Source organism: Sesamum indicum, linkage group LG2 (genome assembly GCF_026168435.1).
Source record: "Sesamum indicum cultivar Baizhima isolate 11 linkage group LG2, ASM2616843v1, whole genome shotgun sequence".
Classification (NCBI taxonomy): Eukaryota; Viridiplantae; Streptophyta; class Magnoliopsida; order Lamiales; family Pedaliaceae; genus Sesamum; species Sesamum indicum.
Genome location: NC_142658.1, coordinates 17,170,684 through 17,181,434, shown reverse-complemented (window position 1 = coordinate 17,181,434; position 10,751 = coordinate 17,170,684). Strand labels below are relative to the sequence as shown.

Here is a 10,751-nt window from a genome sequence, read left to right as displayed (position 1 = left end):
AAATTTACTTGATTGTATATGTACGATAACTCTATAAATTACAAGAATATCAATATACTAAACCCGTAAAATTCGGCCAACTCTATAAGTTTAATTTTTATGATTGCTAGGCACAATTTGACTAGACCTTTGAATAATACAAATATTAGATTGAGTCGAAAAATTATTTAAATTATCCACCTCGCACTACATACAATCTTACATGATGAGATACTTACATAAGCTTCCTTGAGCATACATAGAGGTGTTCAACAAAATTGTCTGACCGTCCTAATCGATCGGCCCAACTCAAGTCGCAACGGAATTATCGGACTAAAGGTGGATTGAATTGGTCTTCCACTAGTAAAAGAAAATTATATGAAGCAATTGGATTTGCTTTTTTATTTACGCAAACCAATAGACCGCGTTCAACTGCAAAAATAAAAATAAGAAGAAGAGCAACAACACAACAACAACAACAATAACAATAATAATAATAATAATAATAATAATAATAATAATAATAAAATTCTTCATAAACAAAAGTTTTGATAGTCCATAAACAAATATTAAAGACAATAATAACAATTATGATATTTATTATTAATATTATGTAATATATATGTATAAATATGTAAGTGAGATCAATTAACTGATTAATTCTTGATCATTGGTAATTTTTTATATTTTTTATCCCGTTGATAAATACAAGAACTTGAAATAGAAGATATCATTATTTTATTATAATCTATTTTCATAATTATCTTATTTTGTTTCATATTTAAACATTATTATGACCAGCTTCTTTTATAATTTAATTCGAATAAGGACTTTTTTCACAATCTTACTCATAAAAAAGTTGATAAGTTTTTTACATTTATTTGTATTCTTCTATAATAAATATACAATCATGTGTAAGTATTTATTCTTGCAAATTGTAATCGATATTTCATACTTTTACATTTTTGCTAATTATCATTACAAGAAAATATATTTATTATGACAAAATAATTATATCAAAAATATAAATTGTCACAAAATGTTAATACGATTATAAAGTGATTAACTCTATACTAAAAACCACAAAAATCGCTCCAAACCGCCTTAACTCAATTAGACCACAAGTATTAAAATTGGACTTGAATTAAATGTTTTAAAAACAACAAATATTGGATAGAACAAGCAAATTACTTAAATTAGGCTGACCCGCGCTGCGGATACTCCTAAGCATATATATGTTTCTTTTTTCATTTTGTTCAAATTCGCTCAACCAAAACTCTAAATTTCATACAAATAATAATTTGCGAGGGAAAAAAAAAAAATCGTCCTTTAACTTTACCCTTTATTGGTTTTAGTCCTATAAGTATGCTTTTTATTTATTTACTTTTGTAAATTACAAAAATAATCATAAATAGTCTGAATTAGGGTTTTTTATATAATTTTTTGGTAAAATTTTGAAAATCAACCGAAAATTGTCACGTGGCAGGCAATTTATTGAATTTTCAGCAGTTTAGACACGTGTACAGCCGCGTGTAATGACACATGGCCATTCATGTTGACTGGGCATTATTTAAATACCAAAATATTTTTTACTATTTAATTTTTCTAACATCCGAAAAAGAGAAAATACTTCATTATTTAATAATAAATTACTATAATTAAATAAAATAAGATTGTATTGATATTATATTTACTGAAAAAATAAATTAAAGATATTATAAATTATACGACTAGAATTAACCATTGCATTAACAAGAAAAATATCAATTATATACCTATATTAATATTTGACTAGCATGTATGTACGTATATATTATTTTTATCATTTTTTTTTGTTATTGTAAAAAGATTATCTAGTAAATTTTTATTTGGGATTAAGCTAATTGTACTATTTACAAAAGCATTTTAAAATTTTTTAAAACAAAATATATCAAGAAATAACAACTTATTCGATTCTAATGGTATCATACCCATTTTATTTATTTTGTCAATAAAAAATCTTATTATGCCAACCTAACACCCTAACATCTTATAAAATATTTCCACATCTTATTTTATCCAAACACTTTAGAAGCTTATTTCTAAAATAAGATCAAACATCTTATAAATTAACTCCTAAAACATCTTATAAGATGTAAAAACTTACAAGATGTTTTTAAAAAATTCAGCCAAACACACTCTAACTTTGACTGTATGAACGGTAGTAACTTTGCAACGTTCAAAACATGGCAGTGACTTTGAATGTAGCATCCAATCACAAGTAATTAGAGGAAGAAGATACAGATGGCGTTTTAGGGCATCAAGAAGCGTCTAGCATACATAGAGAAGGAGAAGAATCGAACTAGAATCACTCGCAAGGCAAAGTGGTACAAAGTTCAAAGAAGTTGTAAAAAGATATACTTAATATGTGCAAAGAATACAGTACATAAGACCATAACCACATTAACTTTTAAAATACCCAAGTTAATAGGCCATTATGGCCACGAAATTCTCAGATTTTATGCCTGGAAATAAGTTCAGATTGTGATACACGTAGGTTAATTAGACAAATCAAACTTTCTTGGCGTCTGATGAAAGAAGCTCCATCTGCTCTGTTAGCTTTGCCATGTGCTGAGACTTATCCCACCCATTCTCCAGCGTTGCCTTCGTTTCATTTCCCTCAGGAAGATCATCTGTTACAGTTGAGTCCATCTCAGCCTCAACTGGAGGTGGGCTTTGAAGGAACTTCTCCCAGAAGGGGTCACCAACTCCAGGAAGTTCTGGTATCTCATCCAGCAAGGTGCTGTCCCATTCCATCTGTGGGTCGGGAGAAAATCCACCTATTTCAAGTGGGATTTTGTCCCCTGCCAATGACGAAGGATCCATGAAAATGCCAGTCTCTGTTTCGGATCCGATGATATCAACGTTGCTTTCAGGCACCATTTGAGAGAGCTCGGGTATTATAGCATCTGTAGGTGGAAGGGTAATGGGAGGTACTGCTTGAGCTCCGAGCAGAGGGCTGCCACCTGGAAACTGATTAGACACGCTTTCAGCAGGTGCTGCTCCAATGGATGGTGATTGGATGTCACAAATAGCTGCAGAAGTGCAACCTGTAATAGCTGAACCTGATGGGACGAATGAAGGGGCAGATGTTGGTGTTACCTCTTGAAGAGTCACTCCTGACACACGGTTCGAGGAATTGCCATGGTCCAGGGCATTCGATGATGATGAACCATCACCAATCAAGAAATTATCAGATGCATTCTCAAAGTTCTCTAGCCTAGGAGAAGAGTCTAATTTCATTATCTGCCTGAGCATTGCTTTTGCTGCCTCATTCATTAGAGGTTGGTATTTGACAATCTGACCGTCAGAGGGGGTGACAGAATCATCATCAGAAACACCATCTTGCTTAAGTCTCCGCTTTTTGTTGGCTTCAGATATGCGTCTGCTGCCATCACTTGGCTGTTGCATAAATTGTGCAAGAAACCCAGGGCTATTGACAGCCTTTGCCAGGAAGGACATCATCTGCTGTTGACGCTGTTCCATACCCTGAAGACGTTGAACCATTGCTTGTAACTGACCATCAGTGGATTGTTGCTGCTGCCTTAACCTGACAAGCTCCTGCATCAGCACATTCTTATCCCTTTTAAGCCTCTCAACTTCCTCTTCGAGCCCAAATTTCCCAACCTCCACACATGCTCCAACTGCAGAACTCTGTCCATTTGGTTGCTGCTGGTGCTGAGGTTGTCCATGTGCAGGTTTCCGACGACTGATACTTTTAAGCAGATGTTTTTGTCCTCTTAAGAATCCCTCATTTGCAAACTCCCAGCGGTCTGGATCAACCTTTCTAAAGCCCTGTTTCCCACGCAGTACCATAAAGTAAAAGACAATTGCCAGAAAAACTAACTACTATATTGCATCAATGAAACAACAGATATACAATAAATAGGACGTTCATATAAGCAAAATCAAATTCAATGCAAATGCTGCGTTGTCCTTGCCAGAATAGCGCTAAGACTATTATTCCATAGTGTGAAAGATGAGTACACCTAATCAAGATACTCGAAACAAATTTACAATAACCTCACAGAAAATGTCCAGCATATCTCAAAAGTTCAATTCTTCAACAATATCTTTTGCTCATTATGCAGCAAGCAGTCCAAAGGTAAGGACAGATTCTTCAGCCACAAAAGGGAACAGCAAAATAGAATTGCATCAACCTGTCAGTTACGAGAGTTGATCAACACATTCACATCCTTTGGCATATTTCTTATGAACTTAGTTGCAAATGGCAAGTGATCATCTGCCAATTGCCCATCATGACATGGATTCTCTTCTCTAGGATCAAGCTTGCAGAAGTCAATGACAAAAGAATCTTTCTTCAATGCCTTCTAAACTATAGGGCCACATTGATCAATACAATTATATCAGCCCCTCAACCAAATTATTTTGCATAAAGATCAGAGTTAATGCAGTTCATTGTTCACAGTCAGCGTCACCTAAAGCTCTGTCTTCAAGACTGTTTCAGAATGATAATCCTCAAAAGTTTCTTTGGATCACTTCTACAAACTGAGCACTGGGAGTGTAGTAAAAAGAGTTTAAAAATGGCAATCCAACTGGAGTGGAATACAAAGTAATTTGCACCTGATTATTAACTTACACATGAGAACAGATCTACATTTTAAGCATAAAGCAAAACCTCTTCAATATATCCAAACATAAGCATTGGCTCTCTGCACTTTTTGCAATTTCTTTGAAGTCTATATAAGGTGATCAAATTTAATTCTGTTGAAGAACAAATAGCATGATTCAATTGGGCAAGTATAAACACATTTGATCAACTGAAAATATCCTGTCAATACAGAAGCCATGCCAGAATGGAAGTCGGTTCAGTAGACAACTAGGAGTATGAAAATTTGTTATCGCCATACATATATACATATGCATCTTGCTGCCAGCTATGCCTTTGGAACAATGTTCTTTTCTTATTTTATAGGAGTTTGAGAGAAATAAATCTTGAAATACATTCAGATTCCTTCTGCAAAACTCAAAAAGGAAAGGCAAACTCCAGTCCAGATAACAGCTGAGTTTACGGTTTCACTATTTCCAATCTCTCGAACTTCAGTATTTCTGTTTTTTGTATTTTTGTGGTGATATGAAGGATGCAGCCTACATAAATACTTCTGTTTTTGAAGGTCACGGTGCCTTCTTTGACCAGTGAACATAAAAACTGAATAATAAGAACAAAAGTATTAACAATATTTGGCATGATATGATTTGATGAGATTACAAGAATTTTGCAATTTAAGGTCCATTTCAAATGAATGGATGTCGTATAAACTGAGACTTGGGTTAAGGAAGAATTTGGTTAAACCATTGAAATTCCCTCGACAGTAGTAAGTCAGATTAGAAGAGATAGGAAAAAGGATGATTGGGTATAAGCTTTTTAAAGTGTCTTATAAGGTGTTTTAAAACTTAAAAAGATATTATAAATATTTGGTAATTTTTTTAGTAAATGAACTTATAAGATCTAAAAAATAAGATATTAGGACCTTATAAACTCTTTTAATAAAAGTAAAGAGCTTCCAACTTCTTTTAAAAATCTTAACAAGTTAATTCATTTTTTTTCCAAATTAATTATTAGTTTGTCAGGAGTGATCCAACCACTTCAGTAGCTTACTTTCAAAATAAGGTCTAACTTCTTACAAATTTAAAAGATATCTTATAAGATGTACAAACTTATAAGATTATATAAGTAACTTCAGGCACTAAGCCAAATCTGGAGAAAGATATTTAAAATTCTTATCCCATTTTTATAGAATAACTTAGAACTACAAATTTTAGGAAGGTCCTGTAGTAAAATAGAGATCCAATTTCCTAATCCTATTACTATTCAGGCACCAAATGGAGAGTTTAGAAACTGAGCTTCACTTCTTCGTCAAATAGTGGACCCTATGGAGTTGAAATCCAGTTCCAACCCTAAGCATCCGCCAAATATGCTGTATGGCTGTCATGATGGAAGGCCTTCTCATCATGGATTGATAAGTTCTCGCAACTTTTTCTCAACCACAGCTGAGAAATCCCGCTGCACTTACCTTGTTTGTCTAAAGAGTGAAGAATAACCTTCTCACAAGCATCTTCGTTTCCCCTAATTGGCAAACAAGCACTACCACATAACAATAAACTCTGGGGACCTTTTTATTTAGCTGTAATATCTACTTTTTCTATTCCAAAGAATCCAAACTTAAGAAGAGAGATTTCTTCAAGTCTCAAGACTCCACACAATTTTCTTTCATGATAAAATATGATGAACTTCTCCATAAAAAAACTAACAAGATGAAGTTGTCTATGTGCATATTTAGTGCTTTCTATCATTTCACAACACAAAAATTTCTTAGCAGTTTCAGCTTCCACCAGTCTTCTAAATCAAGTTGACCAACCTAGAGTTTGCTTCAGAAAGAAACCTTGTTCTGGAAACATAGCAAAAATTGTTCTAACTGATTCTAACCTGCATCAAACGAAGCAAAGAACAAGATATCAACAGAAACCAAAAAAATGCACTTAGTCCATTCCAGCAGTCAATATCTCACAAGTGGACAAAGAGAAAATTAAACTGAAATTGAACCAACATTCGTATTCCCTATAAATAATAGTACCCTGGTAGTGAAAGCTATCATGCCTACCATGGGTCCATAACTAAGAATTGCCATCAACCAGTGAAAAGGATAATAATCCATACCACCTTCAAATATCCCCCTCATAGTATTCCAAGCTTAATACCTATCCTGATTGACCACTCAACCTTTGACATTTAGATAAGTATCGCAACATAATTCCAAATTCAGTTAGAATCTACAGAACTAGAAATCACAGTGGACCTCCAAGCACTTATGATTGCACCTCAAATCTTCAGGGCTAATTAAGACTCACATGACACTCTTATCTATCATTTTCAAACTTTCCCAGTACACCAATACTCCCTCACATTTCTGGATACCCATACACTACCATAAATTACTGACTATAGAATCAATAAATACCATCCAAAATTGTAACTGATATCTGCCAACTGCATCGGCCAGTTACAGGTGAAATAATACTTCATCAACTTTATCCATCACGGGCAAAAGCTCCAAGAGAAGAACTAGGTTATGCTTTAAAAGAACGCCATAAAACTAACAAAAGGCAGGGGGGCAACATCCAGAAACGTTGGCTATCAAATATCACCTAACCAAACTAAAAAAAATTACAATCTAGCAGGCCAAATACCAATTATTCACACTTAACATCACCGAACAGAACACCAAAAGATAAACAGAACTCGACCAAAGAAAAAACGGAAAATAAGTAACACTAGTAATAGAGCGAGGGACAAGACAAGAGAACATACATAAGTATTAAGTTGGCGAACAAAGCTGGAGAAATTATTGTGCTTGAAGTACTTAGGCAGTAAGTCTCTGGCGAACTCCGCAGAGTCCCACACGACGAAGCTATTATTGGTGGGGCTCCAAGATACTATCTTGTCCGTGCTGGGGTCGTCCACCATGTCGTACGTCTTCACCAGGAAAGGCGGCGGAGCATTCGCCGCCGGCATTGGCGCGGGCGGCGGCGCGCCGCCTCCCCCGTCGCCTCCGCCCTTGGTAACACTAGAAGAAGTAGACGCCGCTTCCATATCAATAATATACTACTCTAAATCACAAAACACCACAGATCATCGAAGGATTTTTTTTTACATACTATCAGATGAAGGATATGACAATAATTTTCCTATGAACTAGGGTTTCTGTTATAGGAGTTAGAAAAAAGAGAAGCTAGGATTGGGGAGAGAAATTGGGAAATTGTGTGTGAAATCTAATCCTACAAAAAAGAAATTGGTGTTGCTTGAAACTTTTTGTCTGAGAAAATAGAGAGCGAGTGATTGTACGGTCACGGGGAAGAGAAGGGTGGCTTCAAAAAGGGGGGCGAACGCACACACACCAATTTCTGTGTGTGTTTGCGGAAAATGACAACATCGCCACTACTTAGTATAATATTTCCTTCCCTCTTTTCTGTGAGCAAACATTTATTGGTTTTTCTTTTATTAATGTCATTTTCTAGAGTATTTTGCATTTTCAGTTTGACTTTTCTTTTTTATTTTGCATATTTTTTTAAATTGGTTTTATAAAAAGTATTAAAAAAGAAAAGGTTTATAGTTTTTAAGGCTAATAAACGAAAAAATAACATTTTATGTTTCTTAACTTGAGAGCTTGTTATTTTTTATTTCAATGGTTACGGAATTATAACTTTTAGCCTCGTAACTTTGAAAGTATAACACTTTTGGTCTAATGGCATCTTTCTATTAGAAATTTTGGCGAAAACGGCACGTGCTTTACGTGGCTATTACGGTCTTTATATTTTTTTTTCCATTAGTTACATCATCCTTGCTTTTTGTTCTGTAACTTTGGCAGTGGAGTTTGTATATTGAACTGATATTGTTTCAACATGGTATCAGAGCCTTCTATCTAAAGGTTTTTGTATACAATTTTGCATCTGCATATTGAAAAATGTTGGTGTTTGTAAAGTTTATTTTATTTTCAGCAATGCGACCGATCAAGACATAGTTGAGTTGGAGAAAGGAGTATCTTTATCGACATCCTTCTGACCATCCCGGCTTGGTGTTGTCATCTATGCCTTTGGACCGGACAAATTTCCTTGCGAAGAGCAGAGCGGTATATGTCTCGCTTGGTTCCAAAATGAAACTTAGTTTCATTGATGGCAGCTTTCCTAAACCTACTGCTAGTTCGAAGAACTTGGAAAAATGGAAAAGTGTTGAACTGATGATCACCTCATGGCTGTGGAACTCGAGAGCTAAGGAAATAGTTGGTGCATACATGTACGCCACGTCGTCGCAGAGAGTGGAACTGGAACAACACTTCTATGAAGTAGCAAGTGTTCTAGGCTTCTAAAAAAAGAAGCTAGAATCAATTTCAAGTTCTTGAGAAGGACGAAAAGAGATACAACTCTTTAGAAGAAGAATGGAGATATAAGAGAGAGAGAGAGAGAGAGAGAGAGAGAGAGAGAGAAACATAGATACACACACCTCAATTGGAGTTATTGTGAGCCTTTTAACATTCCTCGCAATATTTTTACTCTTTGGTTGGGGATTCTGGAGAGGTTGAGTACGCTTGACAAACCATGGTTGCAACAGACTACACGACTTTGTTGTCTTTATGAGGAACAGTGCGACGAAACTCACTCCCAATCTTTCCAATTGTTGGTATTCCTTAAGATATTTGGTAGAAGTTAAGAGATAGATCAAATTGTCAAACAGTGATACGAAAAATATCTTGTTACCGCTCATTCTGAGCGATATTTAGCTTCACTATTTTATCACCTATGGCACGAGAAAAACATACGTCCTTTTAGCATATCAAGCAAGAACCATAGCTGCTTGCTAAGATTATTTTTAATTTTTACTTTAAATAAAATTTACCTCACAAAAATAAATAAATTAATATGGATTCCCTATTATAGTTATTTTACCTTAGATTTGGCCCCAAGCTAAAGAAAATCGTGACAAGAATCTAGGCTCCAAAATCTAGCATATAATTGTATTCGATACAAACTCTAAGTACATTCGTGTCACATTCATATTGGATATGTGTTAAATACTATTTGGGACCATCTTTTTGGGGGCATTCATGTCTGATATCTATTTGTTTTTTATATAAATAATTATTAATTAATTATTATTTTACTATAAGCTAACTTATATCGTTAATCATTTTTTGATTTAGTGCTTAAAGTCGAATAATGCCATAAATTTGAATTTTTTGTAAGACTTTTGGTAAGGCTACACGTACATTTGAAACGTGTGGTGATTCTCACGTTATTAAACTTGATTTTTTATGATGTTAAGTTAGTTATAAGGATCTTGATCGACACACATGATACAGTCATAATCCCAGTGATGGGTATATGGGATTGCTACCCTGCTTCCATTTTGGTTGATACAATTGCATAAAGCATATATAAGAAAATAACAGAATTAGTAAATATTAATTACTATCTAATCTTTCTTTTATTTGAGAAAATTGTAACTTGAATTGTTTATTAAGATTAACAAAATGAATATAGTTGAATAAAAATATTAAAATGAAAATGAATAAAATTCTACTTTAACTAATTAAATGAAATGAAAACAACAAAAAATTCTAGTCTATGAGGACACGAGACAACAATAGTCTCGTCGTATCTATATTGTTTGTTAAGGAGAGCGGCCTCTGAAATAATTACTATGATCGGTAAAGTATGGGCTGTCTAAAATGCCCCTAACTACAATTATTATTTATTTTATAAATAATCATCTTTTTTAATTAATTAATAATTCATTATTAATTTTATTACTTTTTCATAAGTTATTCATTATATTTTTCTTTTCTTTTTATTTTATTACATATCGAATGTATTTCAGTTGTTAGTTCTTCTATACTGCAAGGTATAAAATTTTATATGAAAATAATCGGCATTTCAGCTTTTAGTTAAAAAATGATGTTTCATGGGGAAATTACACTTTTATAAGATAGAAAGTTGGATATTTTTCGTCCTCTATTTTATGATAATTTTAAAATTATACTTAAATTGAAAAAATTCGGCATATTTAATCGTTTTCTTTACGGAATTTTCAAAATAATCTCAAAATTAGAAAAATTCGCCATATTTAATCTCGTGTCCAAGTTCACATAAAAAAGTAAACGGCAAGATCACGTACAATGTGGGCATCCATCAGTTGTATGAGCAGCTAAGCTAACAAC

The 10,751-nt window shown here is 33.8% G+C and overlaps 1 protein-coding gene across 1 annotated transcript; it reads right to left on the bottom strand.

Annotated features, from left to right (window-relative positions):
* Positions 1–2,353: 2,353 nt before the first annotated feature.
* LOC105155995 (heat shock factor protein HSF8) lies at positions 2,354–7,976 on the bottom strand. Its single transcript, XM_011072005.3, has 2 exons — positions 7,349–7,976; positions 2,354–3,813 (listed from the first exon to the last, which is right to left on the bottom strand). Exons 1-2 carry the CDS (start codon positions 7,628–7,630, stop codon positions 2,530–2,532), a joined length of 1,566 nt encoding a protein of 521 aa, XP_011070307.3. The 5' UTR covers positions 7,631–7,976; the 3' UTR covers positions 2,354–2,529.
* Positions 7,977–10,751: the final 2,775 nt, after the last annotated feature.

Bases quoted from the DNA above. Each gene is read 5' to 3' on its own strand.
- LOC105155995 (XM_011072005.3), bottom strand. From the start codon at position 7,630: ATGGAAGCGGCGTCTACTTCTTCTAGTGTTACCAAGGGCGGAGGCGAC. The intron at 3,814-7,348 runs GTATGTTCTCTT...CGTGGGAAACAG, and splicing joins TTCGCCAACTTAATACTTAT to GGCTTTAGAAAGGTTGATCC.